Source organism: Chlorella variabilis, assembly GCF_000147415.1.
Source record: "Chlorella variabilis unplaced genomic scaffold CHLNCscaffold_10, whole genome shotgun sequence".
Taxonomy (NCBI): domain Eukaryota; kingdom Viridiplantae; phylum Chlorophyta; class Trebouxiophyceae; order Chlorellales; family Chlorellaceae; genus Chlorella; species Chlorella variabilis.
The window spans coordinates 1,029,031-1,046,455 of NW_005435078.1; the positions used below are offsets into that span (position 1 = coordinate 1,029,031).

Consider the following 17,425-nt stretch of genomic DNA (forward strand, 5'->3'; position numbering starts at 1 on the left):
AGGAGGGTCGGTGCTGGTGACGGTGGGAGGCCGGCAGGCAGGGGCGTGTGCGCCAGCAGCAGCAGGCACAGCCACTGCTGGCGCAGCCGTGATGGCAGGGGCAGCTGGTGCCAGCGCTGATGCCCACCGCGACTGCTGGCTGGCTGCTGCAGCCACCGCCACCGGCGCCGTGGGCGGCCCCAAGATGTTCGTCATTAAGAGGGAGCCCAGCAACGGCGCGCTCAAGGCAGCAGCGTGACAGCTGCGCCAGCACGCTGAGCCACGCCCTGCACGTCCTGGCTGCCCTGCAGCAGACCGCAGCGCGAGGCCAGAGGCGTTCCCTCACAGCCCCCTCAGCTCCCGCTCGCCGCGCCAGCGCCGCTCGGCATCCAGCACCCCCACCCACGGCGCGCGGTAGCAGCAGCGGCGTGCACCTGCGGGACCGCCCACCCGCGGTCGCCCCGTGCCCAGCCAGTCCCCCGTCACCAGCCTTACGCTCCCGCACTGCTCTTGCTCCGCTCCGACACTGCTTCCCTGCTGACATCTCGAGGGTTTTTGGCACAACGCCGCACCTCAGCGCACCCTGCACTTCACTGACCTGCGCTTTGAACACGACCCCCCAACCCTGCGAAGCTGCCATTTCTTGAGCGTTTTTTCCTTTTGGCACACCAGCAGCAGGTAGGCACCTCGACAGCTAGCTTTCTTGTTCCGCGCAATCATACAATTTGGTAGGTAGCAACAATGTGAATTCCTTCAGGCCGCCTCAGCAGGACAGAGACACAGAGACTGAATGCTGGCCGGTAGTTAATGACTGCTGCAAACAGACGGAATCCCAAGAAGAGGCTGGATCGCGTGAAAGAAGAGGGAGGCAGGCCCTGCGGCGGTGGGCGGGGAGCCCAGGAGAAACTGCAGAGGGATTCGGAAGCGGTTCTGGGCAGGTCGGCGGGTTAAAAGGGACAAGGTAGCAGGGGGCAATGGTTCAAATAGTGGCTGCCGGGGTTGCAGGGTTCGGGCGAGATGTTTTGGAAGATGTTGAAAGATCAGTTGGCGGATAGGTATTGAAGGGAATGCCGGCGAGGTGGCTGGCCCGCAGCAGCAGCTGCTGCGCTGGCGCTCAAAGAATCAGAAGTGCTGGTGACACAAGCACCGGCCAGAGTGCGGTCGGGGTTTGAGAGGATGGATGGAAGAGATGGGAGGGGAAGGGAGTCAGGAGGCTAAATTCGTGGATGGATTGGTCAAGGGGATGGTCAAGTGGAAGCGGGGTGGAGGGGGCCCGGCTGCTGGCGTCAGGCGTCCCGCCCTGTGGGCAGCCTGCGCCAGCTGGCGCCCATCAGCAGTACACATAGTGCACCTTGGCGCCAGTGATGTCAAACCCTGCAGGGCAGGGCCGCCAGGCAGGGCGAGGACGGCGGAATGTGCGAGCTGGTTAGCTAGGGTTCATGGCCACGCCAAATTGCGCGGCGCCGGCCTCGAGCTGCCTTGCCCTGTCCACTCCGGCCAGCCCCATCCAGCCCCCAAGCGCCCCAGCCAGCCAGGCAGGGGTGAGGGAAGCTCTCACCGTTGAAGTTGACGGCGCCGGCGATGGTGTAGGCGCCAAAGCGCGGAAACAGCACCCAGTCGCCGTTGCGAAGGCGCGGCATGGGCACGTCGCGGCACACCGTGTCCAGGCCGTCGCAGGTGGGGCCAAACAGGGTGGAGGGGTGCAGGGCGGCGTCCTCGCCCGCAGCCACGGGCGGCAGCAGCGGCGAGCGCAGGCCCACGGGCGCCAGCTCAGCGTGGTCGTACACCAGGCTGCAGGGGGGTGGGCGGGTGCAGGGGGTGCAGGTGAGGCAGGTGAGCTACGGGTGGGTTGAGAGAGACCATGATGGCGCGCCCGCCCACCGATCAGCACCAACCCATGCCGACCCTGCACCGCCGAGTGCGCTGCTCCAGCTCGCTCCCTGCCAACATCCCGGCGGTCACACCACCACGCCCGCCACCACCACCACCCCCAAGCTCCACCACCACCCGCACCCACCAGTTCATGGAGCCGTAGAGGCCGTCTGTGATGTAGTAGTCGTAGGCCTGCTGCCCGCCCTCAACCGCCCGCCCCCGCCACCCGTTTATGTAGCAGGCGTAGGTGGCGCAGGCCTCCGCAAAGTAGCGCCCCGGCTCCGCAATCACGCGCAGCTCGCCTGCAGGGGGTGGCGAGGCGGGCGGGCAGCGGGCAGACGTGGGCGATCAGCCGCCAAACCGAGAATGCTGACATCCAATCCCCAAAGCTGCTGCGCCGCGGCCTGTGCCAGGCTGGCGCGGTGCCAGCCCCGGGCCGCAGCCCCAGCCCCAGCCGCAGCCCCAGGCCCCGGGCCGCACCGTCGTCAGGGAAGAGGCGGTCGAGAGCGACGTTGATGGCGTCTGGCACGCCTCCCAGGTCCACGTGCCCGTCGGGGCCCACCTCCCCGCCACAGAAGCCGCCCCCCAGGTCCAGCACGTCCATGCGGAAGCCCAGGGCAGCGCCCAGGTCAAACACGCGGCGCGCGGCCTCGATGGCGGCGCTGAACGCGGCCGGGTTCTTGGCGCCAGAGCCGACGTGGAAGGAGACGCCGCGCACGCGCAAGCCCAGCCCCGCGGCCGCCTCCAGCAGGCGCGGCACGCAGGCCAGCTCCGCGCCGTACTGCGCGGCAGGAGGAGGACGGGGAGGAGGCGGGGGCCTGGTGAGGCGCCTGCTGATGGCGTCCAACTGCCGTGGCGCGCCGTGTGCCCACACGCTGCGCACGCAACGCGCCTTCCAAGCCCTGCTGTAACAGCCACGCCCACCCACCCACGCGCGGGCAGCCCTGCCGCTCGCCCCTCCCACCCACCTTGTTGCCCAGCTGGCAGCGCGCGGCGGGGTCGTCGGCGCGGATGCGCAGCAGCAGGCCGCTGCCGGGGTGGTGCTGCGCCATCTGCGGGGAGGGTCAAGTGGGGGCCCCAGGGCCAGGCAGGGGCAGGGGTGCTCAACGCGCTTGCTCCTTCGCTTCAGCACAGCACTGCAAGCCAGCCAAGCCACTTCGCGACACCCCCGCAGCCAGCCACCCGCACATCCACCACCCACCTTGGCCAGCTCCGACTCTGAGTCAAAGGTGGTGAGGTCCACGCCGTGCGCCTGCGCCCACCGGATCTGCTTGGGCGGCTTGCAGGGGTGGGCGTACACCAGGCGGTCGGGGGCCACCCCCAGCGCCAGCACCCGCGCCAGCTCCGCCTCGCTGGCGCAGTCAAAGCCGGCGCCCAGCGAGGCCAGCACCGCCAGCAGGCCCTCGTCCGGGTTGCACTTGACGGCATAGCAGGGGTGCACGCGCGGCATCAGGCGCACCCACGCCGCGTGCAGCCGCTCCACCACCGCCAGGTTGTAGCTGCAGGGGGGCGGGGCGGGCCGCAGGGTCGGCAGCAGCAGGGTCGGCAGCAGGCAGCACAGCATCCGTCCACCCCCCGCTGCCGCGCTGCTGCTCATCGCCGCTGCTCAACACATTCCTGACCGGGCTTGCTCATCCACAAGCCCGAGGCACAGCCATTGCGGTGCCCCCAGCGCCGCAGCAGGCACTCACACATAGAAGTTGTCCTCTGTCTGCTCCGAGGCGATGACGCCGCGGCAGTAGCCCTCCACTACGCCCTCGCCCTGGCCCAGGAACACCGTGCCGCGCGCCTTGAGGGCCGACAGCAGCTCGGGGCGCAGCGCCGACTGGCAGGGGGAGCAGGGGGGGCACAGCAGGGTGTGGCGGGTTGGATCATGGGCAGGCGGGTGCGGGCGGGTGAGGTCAGGGGTGCGGCGAGCGCCTGCAGAGGAAACAGCAAGGTCGAGCAAGGGACCACAGGGGAGGGCGTTGAGCAGGGCAGGTCGGGGGCGCGCAGGCCAGCCCAGCCGACAGCCCCTGGCCCGGCCTGGGGCGTCGTCCTGAGTGCTCTGGATGCCGCCTGCTGCTGCTGCTGCATCCTCGCCAGCACCCACCATCCACCCACCCACCCAGATTCAGCAGCTGCTCACCCTCACGGCGGACGTGGGCTCTGAGCAGGACAGCTTGCGGAACTTGGGGGTGGGCTCATCCGAGATGGCCTCATCCGCCTCGTTGTCAGACTCGGCAGCCAGCGGCAGCACCAGCGGCGGCACCGCCACCGCCTCGCCGCTGCTGGCGGGCCCCGCCACTGCCGCCAGCTCCAGCATGTCCAGGCAGTCCTGGTTGGAGTTGCCAGAGGTGGTGGGCAGGGCCGGCTCGACCATTTCAGCGCACGGCTCGCACTCGGCGACCACTTCCCTACAGCAGGAGCGGGCGGCGGGTGGGCAGGTGGTCAGTGCCCTCCACAGCAATCTGGCAGTGCGGGTGTCCTGTTAGCTGCGTTTCGAGCTGCCTGGTCCCTGCCGCGTGGGGCCGGCTCCAAACAGACGCGGCAACGCCCGCCATTGTTCATTGACCAGTTCGGCGGCCGCCGGCCCTTCCCATCACGCGCTGTCAATCTGCGGAGGCTGTCCAAGGTCAGAGGTAGCGCTGTGCGGTGGCGGGAGACGCTACCCGCTCAGATCGGCTGTGCCTCCTGGAGTCCACCCCACTACACGCCCCACCGCGGCAACCCCCGGGGCAGCACCCACCTGTCACAGAGGGCCAGGGAGTTCAGCATCGTGCTGCTGCCGGAAGCGAGAGTGGCCAGCCGCATGCTCTCGACGGCTTTGCGCACAGAGGGCTTAGCGCCCTTTGGTGGTCTGCCCTTCAGCAAGTTTGTGTGAAAGATAGAAGAGAATGGAATGAAATGCGGAGGAGGGCGCTGCTCATGGGCTTGCCGCGTCCGGGCCTCTGGCGGCTGCCAGCCGTCACCTCGGGAACTAATCCAGAGCGCCCCTCGATCATTCCTTGTCGGCCCACGCGCGGCGGTGGGCCCCCGACGGCGGCCTTGGGTCCCGCAGGTGGTGCCAGGTGCCGCACCCTGGCGCCAGCCCGCCCACTGCCATGGCTGGCAGCATTACACACCCAGCTCATTTCCGGCTGGGGATGGTCAGCGCCCCGCTGCCCAGTAGGAGGTTTCGGGTGGTGAAGCGCAGGCCATACACGGGCGTCAGCTTGGTCCTCCACGTCACCACCGGCGCATACGGCTCGCTGCCACCGCCGCCGCCCTCCTGCTGGCTGCCTGCCGCCGCTCCCTGCTGCTCCGCTGTACCGCCGCCCGCCGCCGCCGCTGCTGCTGCTGCCCCTCGTGCCGCGCCTGCCGCCGGTCTGCCAGCCGCTGCGGCCCCTACCGTCGCCGCCGCAGGCTTGGCATTCCACAAGCGAACTGTGTTGTCCGCGCCGCCCGAGGCCAGCAGCGCGCCCTCGCCCTGGCTGTACGCCAGGCTCCACACCGGGCCGCGGTGCTCGTGCGCGGTGGTCAGCCGCTTGGCGGTGGCCAGGTCCCAGACGATGAGCGTGCCGCTGGCGTCGGCGGTGGCAAGGGTGGTGCCGTCTGGGGAGAAGGCCAGGGCGCTGATCTGCACATGGGCGGCGGCACGGGCGCGGACAGGCAGCAACAGCAGCTGAGGCGAGATGTGCATGGTGGCACAATGGATGGTGGTGGGGCCCGGGGGCTGCAGGGAGGGAGGCATGGAGCACCCTGCGGGCAGCGGCAGCGACTGGCCCAGCCAGCCAGCGCCCACCTTGTCCTTGTGCCCCACAAGCAGCCGGCAGCACTGCCCCGTGCGCACGTCCCACAGCCGCACTGCAGGACAGAAGGGGGCGCGGGAAGCAGCAGCGGCAGTGGATGGCTGGCATGGAGAGTGGCAGGAAGCACTAAGTGCTGGGAACAGTTTGGAAGCAGAGGGCTGCCGTGACAGCGAGCCAGCTTGCACACATCTCCCCCGGGGCCTCACCTGTCCTATCGGCGGAGCCGGTGGCGATGTAGTGGCAGTTGGGGTGCCACCGCACCACATCCACATCCGAGGTGTGGCCTGCAGCACACACGTGCGCAGCATAGCGCGGCACGGCGCACCGTCAGCAGCCGGGCTGGCCTGGCGTGCAGGCGCAGAAGCACACAGCTCAGCCGTGGCGCAGCTCAGGCGCGGGCCGGGCGTGTGCGGCGCCCCACCTACAAACAGGCGCAGCGGCTGCACGCGGTCGGTGCTCCACAGGCGCGCGGTGCGGTCGGCGCCGCAGCTGGCAAAGTAGAAGGGGCTGAAGTATGGGCAGGTGGCCACATCCCACACTGCAGGTCGAGAGGGGGCAGGGGCAGCTGGCTTGTTGACAGCAGGGGCAAGGGGGATGCAATGGGCATGCAGGAGAGGCAAGCAAAAGATAGCTGCAGGCTGAAGCAATGGTCATGCCACTGCTGCCATGCGTTGCGCAAGTTCCAGGGTCGCCACGGCGGGCGGGCAGCTACCTGGCAGCTGGTGCCCCTTGTACACCGCCAGGTTGGCCCGCACCTCCATGCTCCACAGCCTGTGGCAGCCACGCGCAGCACATGGCAGGAATTCAAGTCGACGATGCTTGCAGTAGGCAGCCAGCACGAAGAGGCAAGGAAGCGCCTAGCGAGCACCACCCGTGCAACTTGGGCTATCCACACCACGCACCCACCACACCACCACACCACCACCCACCACCATCACGCACACACTGTCACCACCCCGCCACCACAAACAGCATCCAAACATAAGCGCGCACCTCACGCTGCCATCTCCCGAGGCGCTGAACAGCAGCTGGTTGTCTGGCGAGAAGTCCAGGCCAAACACGGGCCCCGAGTGGCCCGCAAAGTAGGTCACCCAGTCTGCGGGCGCGGCGCCGGCCGCCGCGCCGCTGGCCCTCGCTTGCAGGTCGTACAGGCGCACAGAGGAGTCGGCAAAGCCGCCTGCGGGCGTGGCGGCGGGATGGCTTGGATCAGGTCCGCCGGCGGCGTGGCCAGCAAGAAGTGTTTGGGGGGCAGCACGATTGAAAAGAGCGCATTCCGGCGCCTGGGCTGTGAGCAGCACCCAGCACAAGCACAAGCGCGACAGGCGGGAGAGCAGATGGACGGTGGGCCGGCGGGCTGGGGCGGCCCGCTCACCTGCCACCGCGGCAGCATCGCTGGAGAAGGCCACGCAGTTGAGCGACTGGTGGGTGTTGAAGAAGGTGAAGAAGCAGCAGGAAGGCAGTGAGTCGGCTGCAGCAGCAAAGCAGCATGTGGGGAGGAGGTTAGAAGGCGGGGAGGACGTCGGCATTGGAAGGGTTTAGGATGGCCAGGGTTGGAGCGCCAGCGGCCAAGGCAATCGGAGAGCAAGCCAGGGTCCACGCTGGGTCTAGGGTTTCAGGCAGCAAGAGGAGGAGCAGGCCCGCCGCCAGCCGGCCGGCAGCCGCCCGCGCGGCGCTCACCTGACACCTGCTGCCTCAGCTGCAGCTCCTGCATCAGCATGCCCTCCTGCTCGTCGCTGATGGGCGGCAGCGGGAACTTGGGGGCCACACGGTCCAGCCCGATGTTCTCCCGCTTGCTGCGAGCCTCCGCTGCCGCCCTCTGATCGGGCAGGGGCAGGCGGGGGAGTGGGGCCGCAGTGGTGCGTGCAGTGAGGAGGGGCGGCAGTCAGGCCCGGGCAGGCGCAGGCTTGGCACAGCGCGCCACAAGCGCAGCACGCGAGCCAGCCACAGGCACGCAGCCCACAGGCATGCGTGGGCACCTGCAGGGCGATGCGTTTCTTCTTGGTCAGCGCCTCTGCCTCCGCCTGCTTCTGCGCCTCATCCTCCGCCTTCTCCGCCTGCTGCTGGGCCCACTTGTCCTCCACGCTGCCCTGCAGCACAGCGCCAGCAGCAGCAGCAGCAGTGGAACCAGCGCCAGGTCAACGGCGGGCAAACCCAAATGGCTGGGCTGGACGCAGCATCAGCCTCTTCCTCTGCTTGTCTGCCCTGCTGCAGGCCCATGCCAGCACTGGCAGCAGCAGCCCGGAACAGGCAGGCGCGTGCCTGCAGCAGCCGCAGCTGCAGCGGGAACTGGTTGGTGGCCACCACGTCCGCCTGCATGGCGCCTGCCGTCAAATCCTCCTCCACACCCGCCAGGTCAGCCAGCGTGGCGGGTCGCCCCTCAACCACCTGCGCGGGGCCACCGTGCGTACGCATGTGAGTGTGCGTGTGTGTGCGCGCGCGCATGTGGTGGGAGAGCGGCGGAGCGGCCGCATGGCAGGGCAGGGATGCTCAGGTGCAGTACCAAGAGCAAGAGCAGGCGCGGAAAGGCGGCGAGGGTGCTTCCCGCAGCGGCGGGCTCCCCAGCAAGCATGCGTGCCTCAAACTTGATGTGCTCATTCACGATGCCCAGCATGACGAGCTGCTTGGGACCCTGCAGGCGCAGTGGAGGGCGAGGGGCGCGCATGTGGCGCATGTGAGCAGGCGCGGCGGGAGCGCAGGGCAGCGAGTGGCTGGCGGCGAGCGGCGAGTGGCGCCGCAGCGGGCGCGAGGCGAGGGCAGGGCGCGTGGCATGGAAGGGCAGTCGCAGGCGAAGGGCAGGGGCAAGGCCAAGGGCGAGGGGCGAACAGGGCACACAGGGGCGGGCTCCACCTGCAGGAACTGCGTGAGCAGGTCGTAGGAGGCGCGGCAGAGGCGGATGGAGAGGCGGCGGGAGCGCAGCGCGCTGGCGGTGCGGCTCGCGGCGGCCGCCTCGGCCGACGAGATGCTGGCCAGGTCTTGGAGCTCCTGGAGGGCAGTGGGGGGGGGGCAGGGCTGGGGAGCGTGGGCAAGGGGATGTGCACACGAGGGCTGCATGTGTGGTTGGGTGAGGTGGTGTGTGGCTGGGGTGGTGAGAGGGGCGCAGGTGGGCAGGCAAGGAGCTGGGAGCAGCGCACGGGTGCGGGCAGAGCATCAGACCACGGCGGGCAGGTGGCGTGAGGTGTGCCCGCTGCCAGAGGCTGTGGCAGCAGGCGGCCCCACGTGCCCAGGCGCACCTGCATGCGCAGGTTGGACCCGCCCACAGCGGCGTCCAGGAAGCGCTGCCGGTGTGCCCCCATCAGCTGCTGCGCCTCGGGCATGGCCCCAATGTTAATCAGGTTGAGGTACGTGTGGGCAAAGGCAGGGAACAGCACCCGAGACAGCTCCGGCTGCAAGGGGAGGAAAGGGAAGCACGAGGAGGGCAGTGGCAGGCGGCGCGTTGGGGGAGGGCACACCGGCAGGCACGCCGCGCCGGCTGGTCCGGCAACGGCAGTGCCGTGGCGGCCTAGCCAGCAGGCCAGCACACGCCCAGAGCAGCCGCCGCGGGCTGCCCAGCGATGCTGCATTCCTGCCGCTGCCACCCCCCAGCAGCAGCACCCACATTGTAGATGTCCAGGGAGTTGTCCACCCAGGCCGCCAGCCGGTCAAAGGCCTGCACCAGCTCTGCTGGATCGCCCTCCCCCGCCGTGGCAAACAGCAGCCGCTCCTCCACGCCCTCGCCACCCCACCCCAGCCAGCTCTGCACCAGCAGCTCGCCCGCTGGTATCGACTCCTTCATCTCCAGCTCCAGCACCTTCTCTGCTTCCTTGAAGCTGCACCAGAGGAGGGCGGCAAACCGAGGGGCGGCGGGCTGTATGGCAGCGGCGGTAAGCGGAGAGCGGCAGCCAGTGCAGGCCGCGCGATGGCGCTCCGCTCCTTTGGCATCGCCCATCGGCTGCTCACTTGCGCTTTCTCAGGTACTCAAGGACGAGCCTGTCGATATCCGTCTTGCGCAGCGGCCCTTCCATCGCAGCAGGGCTTGTTGTGCGGCGCACTAGCTTATGGGCGACCTCCCGATCATTCCTGGTGCTGATGGGCAGGTTGGATTGAGACAGGCTTGGCACCGAGGCTCACTGTGCGGGGCGACGGCGCCCGGCACTCAAACAGAAGGGTTGCAAGACGTGCTGGAGGTGCAGATGGTGAAAGTGGGGCGATCGCGCCCATGCCGCAATGTCAAGGGGGGTGGGGCCGTGGGGGGCATCCATCGCCACGTCGCCGCAGGCGCTAGTAGAGAGGCAGGGTTTGGACTCGACATTAAATACAAAGCATGTCACAAAATGCTGAAGGTACCGGGAGTCAACAATAACAAAAGGAGTTTGTAGGAGAACGTGTGGGAGCACAACCAGTGGGCCGGGGATCCGGCACAAGCCAGCAGCGCTGTGCAGAGGACGGAGCATGGGTAACAGGATGGTGGAGAACGTAACAGAGGCCAATATGTCACTGAGTAGGGGTCACACAATAATAGCTCATCACGCCACAGCGATTGAGGAGGCCGCCAGGAGGTGTCCCGGGTCCTTTGCGGCGCCCAGCCAGTGCTGCTCCTGCTGGCCCTCCAGCAGGCAGCACAGCTGTGTGGGATCAGGGATGTACGGCGAGCAGCCCAGCAGCAGGCGGCTGGACTGGAGTGGTGTGAGCACCTGCGGCAGCGCGGCATGCATGGGTGGTTGCGCCGAGTGGCCATACATGGCAGAGTGATGCCGTTCCATCCAGACAGGGCAGCCCTGAGCATATGGTGCGCCACAACGACGGCACACGCAAGCTGGGCGCACCTGGAACAGAGCCAGGCTGAGGTGCATGCAGGATGCTGCCTCCTGGTGCGGCAGAGTTGCCAGGCTGTCGGCGGCGTCGAATGTCGTCAGGTAGTCCTGAGGGGAGAGGATGCAGCACGAGCAGCAAGGGGGAAGGGCAGGGTGAGGGGAAGTGCACCAGCCACCCAGCCCACCCAGAGTTGCAGCCACCACGGCAGAATGCGTAAAGCAGTGTTGTGAGTAACCTGCATGACTGCGGACAGGGGTGGCTCCGCTCGCGCGGCCGCCTGCCCACCCTGCTGGGCTCCCTGCCCCAGCGCCTGCCGCCGTCCCGCCACCTCCTGCATGCAGCCAATCCTCTGGCGGGCGCGCTGCCGCACAGCCGCCATGCGATGCTGGTACTGCTGCCAGATCTGCAGAATGCTGCGGCGCTGGTGCGTGGTGAGGGCCAGCTGCTCAACCACTGGCGGCAGCAGGTGGTGCACAGCGCACCCTGCTGTGCCGCCACCCAGCACGTGCTGCTGCCGCGGAGCCGGCAGCAGGTGGCGGCGCATGAGGTCGCACAGCAAGCCAGGGCGGTGCTCGGCCAGCACGGCGGCAGATTTCTCCTGCACCTCGGCGATGGGAGCGGCGGCACGCTCGCTGAGCGAATGTCCGAGGGGAGGGGCGGCCGCATTTGTGGAGGGCTCCAGCGGTCCAGCGACGGCCAGCGTGCAAAAACAAGCAGGCATGGGCAGCAGTGGCAGCAGTCGACAAGCGCAGCACCAGCAGCAACACACCCTCAGTGTCCACAGGAGCCGCAGCCGGCGCTCCACCCGTCGCCGCCCTGCAGGCGGGCTGACCTCCCACTGCAAGCGGGCAGGCAGACAGGTTGAGGCAGAGAGTGTTCAGCAGGGCTCCCGGCCAGCAAAGGCTGCAGCTGGGACGGAAGAGACATCCCCCCTGAGCCCGCTGACCGTCACACCGACTCACCTCGTCGACCGAGTTCCCCAGCAGTGTGCGGAAGCCCTTGTCACAAGTCGCGAAACGAGCAGGTGTGGTGCCCTCCACCATCTCCCTGCACAAGCATCCAACGCCACGTCAGCGCGCTGGCTAGCGGGTGGCCGGCGTGGAAGCCTCATGCGCAGGCGCGTTGTGTGGCGACTGCACACGATGGCCCACCTGAGCTGGTCGTCGTCCGGGACCAGCAGCCTCTTCCACAAGCCTTCTGGCAGGCTGGACAGCAGCCTGTGGGCCAGGCGGCTGCGCAGGCTGCCAGCGCCAGCTTCAGCATGCCTGCCCTCGCTGCTGCCAGCGCCAGGCGCGCCGCTCCGGCCGCATGCCACCTCCTGCGCTTCCGTGGCCGCGTCCATAAGTTCTGCCACGCATGCGGGCGAGATGGCGCCGCCGGCAACCTCCATCGCCACTTGGGGCATCCAGCTGGTCTCCACGTCGTCGGCAGCTGCTGTGGCGCTGCCGCCGGAGCCGCCGCCGGCGGGGCAGGCCGCTGCTTCAGAGCGCCGCATTGCGCCAGCCATGGTTTCCCTGCACTCCTGCAGCTGCAGCAGCGTCTGCTGCCGCTGCTTCAGCTCGGCCTGCTCGCGCCGCGCTGCGGCCACAGCGGCGGCCGCCGCCTCCAGCTCCGCCGCCTGACGTCCCTTGCGCTCCTTGAAGCGCAGCCGGTACTGGCGCTGCTGCTCCGCTTTGCTGGCGCGGGCCTGCGGGGTGTTGTAGCGCCCGGTGCTGGCCGACTTGCCGCAGGTCGCCCTGGCACGGCTGCGGGCGCCGCTGTCGACGGCGATGGCCGTTGCGTCGCAGCTGTTGCTGGCGCGACTGCCGCTGCCGCTGCCGCTGCCGGCCGCCACTGGTGGGGCATCAGGCTGGAGCGACGCCAGGGCGCTCGCCCAGAATGAGCTGGGCAGGGGGTCCAAGCTCTCCAGCAGCTCCAGGTCTGCGTCCAGCTGTGTGGCTGGTGGGGCGCAGGCGGTGGCTGGGGATTCGCAGGCCGTGGCGCCAGCAGCGGCGCTGGCCCAGCCGCTGTCCGAGCCTGGCTGCACTGTAAAGTGCGGCACACCCCAGGGCAGCACCTCCGGTTGCAGAGACTCGCCGGCCGCCCATGCCGCTGCCATGGCAGCAGAGTGCTGGGTGGCGCTACTCTGGATCTGTGCAGGATATACCCCTGGACTTCTGCAGCTGCCCCGCAAAGACGCTGAGGGTGCCGTGGGGGCAAGAGGAGCCTCTTGCACCCAGCGCCTGACCGGAGGACCGCTGCGCAGGCGAGAGTCAGCGCCGGGGATTTCTGTGGCCCTAGCAAAGGCTGTTCAAGTCGCGGGTGCTGTAAGTATCCTGCCACGTGGATGACCCGCGGCTGCCAGCCGCTGCAGAATGATGCCTGCTATCGACATCGGGACTGTAACCTGCACGCTGTTATGACCGGGGGCTCCAATCAATGGCCCTGGGACGAACCTGGGGACGAACGTTCGCCACAGCATGCTCAGCATTGATGTTCAGCCCTTACGTTCCCACAATGCGCGCGGCCCGATCCGGGATACATAAACTGCTGCGTTCATCCCTGCCCCCTGTCAACCCCTCCGCCGGGCGTTGGTGTCTCCCGTCCAACACCAAGATCGCGATGGTGGCAGGTCTGTCACCTTGACGGCCACAGGTCCCCGCGCCTGTGTAATGTGGGGCTGCTGGCTCATCGACATGGAATCCAAAGTGTGCCCTCCCCGCCGCAGGCAGTATGCATCGCGGAAGGGTCACACCTCTCTCCTGCGTTCTCCTGGCCGCCCTGATGGGCTCTGCTCTCGGCGGGTTTGACACCAAGTGTTCTTACAGCGCAGGCGAGCCGGGAGGGGGCGACCCGTGAAACTAAAGAGAGGGCGCCTGCCGCCGCCCCCGCCCCTGCCGTCTCCACCCCCACCACACCCTCTGCCATCCTCCTGCCGCCCTCCTTCTGCAGAGTGGGTCAACAACGACAAGAAGATCGAGGGGACGCTGTCCCCGCTGTCTGGCTGCCAGGCGAGCAAGCTTACGTTCACCACCACCAACGACATCCTCATCGGCGGGAACGGTGAGCGCCGCGTGCGCTAGACCGCCGGCGGCTGCCCACCTGATTCGTCCTAAACGCCAGGCTTTCTGTCCGTGATGCCGCTCACTTGCGCACCTGCCACCCTCACCCGTGATCACATGATGCGCTGCAGGGAATGTTGATGTCATTGGGATCCCTGCCGGCTCGGGTGGAGATGGATGCGAGTACAACGACGAGTGTATGGAGTGGTGAGAGGAAGATGTCCGCCTGCCGAGGCTTCTCGTGCCGCTACCTTCCTTTTCTGCCACTGACCAATGAATGTTTGATCAGTGGTCCTGCATCACAAATCGGAAATTGGAAAAAAAATGGAAACAAAAAAATGGAAACAAAAGAAACTTGCCACCCGCAGGTGCCAGGCGCTGTGCTGCATGGCGCCGGGCTGCAAGTATGCGTCGGTAAGGAAGGACACGAAGACGGAGGACTACGTGTTTTACAAGGAAGAGGTCAAATACTTCTACTGCAGGTGAGTGGGCTTCGCCTGCGTGTGCGCGTGCGCTGGCGGGGTGACTGCAACACATTTGGCGCGCCCAGCGGCGCATCGTGTGCTCGCCGAGCTCCATACCCCCCCGGCAACTCGCACGATCCCTGCGCCCATGCCTCCTCCTCCTCCCAGGATGCACTCCACAGGAAGCCTCAAGAACAGCGACACGCAGAGCACCTGCACCAACACTGGGGCACGGTGCGTCTGGGGCCATGAGGGGCCAGCTTGGCAGTCATTGCAGCCTGCAGCATACCTGCCTCTCGAGGCCGCCGATGCCACACTGGAGCCCATCCCAAGTTTCAATGTACACCTGGACCCCTGCCCCTGCCACACTCCTGCAGCGCCCTTGCCATGCACCGTCTGCAGCACCTCCACCAGCACCCCCACCCCTCGCCCTGCCTGCAGCACCTACTGCGATGACCTGGCCTATGCCGCCTTCCGCATGAACTCAACAACCTATCAGCAAATGGTCGGCGCAGGCGCCTGTGAGTCCAGCTGCAGCATGCCCCTGCGTGGTGCTTGCCATGCCCCCTGCGTGGACACCCCGCCCAACGTGCACTGGCTGCATGCCGCCGCCTGGCAGGCCGCTCCCTGACCATCCCGCTGCTGCCTGCCCTTGGGTGGTGCAGACGACGTCTGCCCCCCCACGAGGCGCCGCCTCCAGGCATCCATGAAGAAGGCTCCCACCAAGGCCGGCATCGATGCCGCCATCCGGGCCGCCTTCAAGCCATTTGCCCTGCTGAAGTACAGGGTGCGTGCGGCACAGCGGCTGGACGGGCTGGCTGTCATCCGGCGCTGGGAGTGCTGTGCACACATCCGGGGCTGCCTGTGGGGCCTTGCCTGCCCTCACCTGTCGCCTCCTCGCCCTACCCCTGCCTGCAGGCCTCCCAGCTGATGAAGAAGGGCCTGCTGAGGCGCAAGATCCAGAACAGTGGCGTCTGCCAGTATGCCTACCCCCGCCAGGTGGTGGTGCTCGGCAGCAAGCCCTAGGCGTGCCGCCTCGCCGTCCAGAATTTCAGGCTTACAACTTTCCCCATGCTTGCATGGGGCAAGACCTCTCACGCAAGCTATCCACTTGGCTTACTCTTTCTCCGCCACCCAACCCAGAGCACCATCCCAGGTCTGCACGGCACGGTCTCCTGCCGCCATGTCAACGCGACACCCCCGCAATGGCCCATGCCACGGCCGTCTGCTACCAAGAGTCGAGCTAACAAAGGTTGTACTCATCTTTTGTTTACTGTTCAAGCAAATTTTGAATACCTGCCAGTATAATAACATGCACTGATGTGCAGCAGGGGTGCAAAACTGCGACTGAAAAACTGTAAACAAATCGGGAATGAAAGAATGAATGTCAAGTGCCCGTCCATGGTCCTGATGCCCTCCAGGGATCGTAGCTCAGGCCACAGGGTCAACATCAAACTCCAGCGGGCTCTTGGGAGGGTTCACCCAGTTGCCCTCCTCGTCCATTGGCAGTGGCGGGTTCAGCCAGAAAGAGCCTGCAGTAGCAGCCACGGCACAGCTTCAGGCGGGGCAGGTGGCGGACGGCTGAGGCACGCAGACGCGCTGGCGAGGCAGGCACGAGCAGGGGCGGGGCACGAGCAGGGCACACTAAAGAGAAAGAAAAAAAAGAAGAGAGGGAAAAACAAGAGAAAAGAAGAGAGAAAAAACGAGAAACAACTAACCTGGCGTGGTCAGATCCGAGAGGCTGAACCGCTCCTCGCCCGCCTCCCCGATGCAATCAAACACGGCATCCGCAATCTTGAAATCTTCTCCTTTGGTGTAGAAGCTCTCGGTCACCACGCAGCTGCAGGGAGCGGGGAGGGGCCGGTGGCGAGGCATGGTGGGGCAGGGGCAGGGCCGCCGCGTGGCGTGCGGTGTGTCAAGGGCAGTCGGGGGCAGCGCTCACCGCATGCCCGCCGCCTTGGCGGCCGCCAGCCCGATGCGGCTGTCCTCCACCACCACACACCGCGCCGGCTCCACGCCCAGCTCCTGCAACAGGCAGGGTCCCGTCCCGACACACGCAGCTGCGCGTCAATGCCAGGGTGGGCCGGTGGCTGCCAGCTGCCCTGGCCCCGCCACATCCCACAGCCCGGTGCATGCCTGATGCGCGTGAGAAGAGCATCCCCCAGAACCACCCCTCACCTACACACCCACATCGCCACCACCACCACGCCCACACACGCAGCAGCAGGCAGCAGCAGCGCCCGCCACGACATGCTACTCACGCACACAAACGCAGCACCAGCACCACCGCACGGCAACATACATGCCAGACCACGCACACGCACGCCCGCGCGCGCGCAGGCGCACTCACCTGCGCCGCCAGGTTGTAGATGTCGGGCGCGGGCTTCTTCTTGGGCACGCAGTCGCCTGCAAAGACGCGCATGGCGGCCGCCGCCCGTTCCCCCAGCAGCACCCGCACAATGTTGGACACGGCGCGCTCGTTGGATGTGGAGCAGACCGCCACCTTGACGCCGCTGTCCAGCGCCTCGTCTGCGCAGGAGGCGACAGGTGCGGTGCTGTGCGCGGGTGAGGGGGCGCATACACGCAGTGCCAAGATGGCGCCGCGCTCAGCAGCGCCGCAGGCTGTTGCGCGTGGGCTGCGCCGGCGTCGTGAACGGCAGGGAGTGCAGCATGCACCAGAGGGGAGCAGCTGGAAGTGGCCGCGGCCAGAGCAGATCGGGTGGAGGGGATATAAGCATTGTTGTCGCGGCTGCTGCTGCTGGTGCTGGCGATGCTGAGATGCAGCGGCTCACTTATGAGGCGCTTGACGCCTGGGCGCACGGGCAGGCTGCCCGTCTCTATCAAGGTGTTGAAAATGTCTGTCTTGAGCTCATGCAGCTGCTTGAGGAAGGCCTTGCGCTCGGCAGGGTCTGCGGCAGGGGCACGGCACAGGCAAGGCCGCTGTTGGCCGGCACGCGGCAGAGGCAGTGCCAGGCAGCGAGAGGATGCAGGGATGCACCGCTGCCTTCGCAGAGGGGCCGTTGCTGTCAGCCGCCTGTCAGCCAGGCCTGCCTGCACCCACGCCACCCACGCCCACCCACCCGTCACGCTGACCCAGGGCTCCCGCTCCGCGCAGCTGCTGAAGTAATGGTCCATACGCTCCTTGCCGCCCCCAATCTCCAGCAGCACGCCGTACTGCTCCAGGCTCCAGGTGTGGTCCAGCCCCTTCCGCTTGAACGCCTCGTTGAAAGCCACGCGGTGTCCCTCCGCCTCTGTGTCCACCAGCACCTGCGGCACAAGAACATCGGCAGCGTTTGTTGGGGACCGAGCGAAACGGTGGGACTGATGTGCACCTGCCGCCCACAAATACCCACTCACGCCGTCGCAATCGAAGAGCAGGGCCTCGGGCCAGTCGATGTTGCGCAGGGCCTGCACCCACACGGCGCCCCTGGGCCCCCTTGCAGCGCTTGCCGCTGCTGCCGCCCGCTGGCGGCGCCGCACCGCCAACGCCAGCTGCTGCCCCGCTGCG

General features: G+C 67.4%; 3 protein-coding genes across 3 annotated transcripts in view; all 3 read right to left on the bottom strand.

Moving 5' to 3' along the window:
* Positions 1-1,309: 1,309 nt before the first annotated feature.
* CHLNCDRAFT_133981 (hypothetical protein) lies at positions 1,310-4,644 on the bottom strand (the record flags this gene model as incomplete). The annotated part of the gene is made up of 9 exons (XM_005847738.1): positions 1,310-1,353; positions 1,538-1,770; positions 1,997-2,153; positions 2,332-2,632; positions 2,820-2,903; positions 3,053-3,350; positions 3,543-3,676; positions 3,980-4,247; positions 4,580-4,644. The coding sequence occupies 9 exons, from the start codon at positions 4,642-4,644 to the stop codon at positions 1,310-1,312; spliced, it is 1,584 nt and encodes a 527-aa protein (XP_005847800.1).
* Positions 4,645-4,960: 316 nt separating this feature from the next.
* CHLNCDRAFT_133982 (hypothetical protein) lies at positions 4,961-9,622 on the bottom strand (the record flags this gene model as incomplete). The annotated part of the gene is made up of 15 exons (XM_005847739.1): positions 4,961-5,449; positions 5,615-5,676; positions 5,828-5,905; positions 6,043-6,159; positions 6,334-6,392; positions 6,615-6,798; positions 6,994-7,089; positions 7,299-7,437; positions 7,598-7,708; positions 7,773-8,006; positions 8,122-8,250; positions 8,469-8,603; positions 8,852-9,004; positions 9,217-9,427; positions 9,558-9,622. 15 exons carry the CDS (start codon positions 9,620-9,622, stop codon positions 4,961-4,963), a joined length of 2,262 nt encoding a protein of 753 aa, XP_005847801.1.
* Positions 9,623-15,348: 5,726 nt separating this feature from the next.
* The window catches only part of CHLNCDRAFT_133986 (hypothetical protein), a gene marked incomplete at both ends in the record, with an annotated part of 2,200 nt that continues 123 nt past the window's right edge, over positions 15,349-17,425 (bottom strand). The window contains 7 exons of the mRNA XM_005847740.1: positions 15,349-15,449; positions 15,636-15,757; positions 15,860-15,942; positions 16,268-16,446; positions 16,710-16,826; positions 16,998-17,184; positions 17,275-17,344. Of these exons, the coding sequence (XP_005847802.1) occupies positions 15,349-15,449; positions 15,636-15,757; positions 15,860-15,942; positions 16,268-16,446; positions 16,710-16,826; positions 16,998-17,184; positions 17,275-17,344 (859 nt within the window). The remainder of the gene's footprint in view (positions 15,450-15,635; positions 15,758-15,859; positions 15,943-16,267; positions 16,447-16,709; positions 16,827-16,997; positions 17,185-17,274; positions 17,345-17,425) is intronic.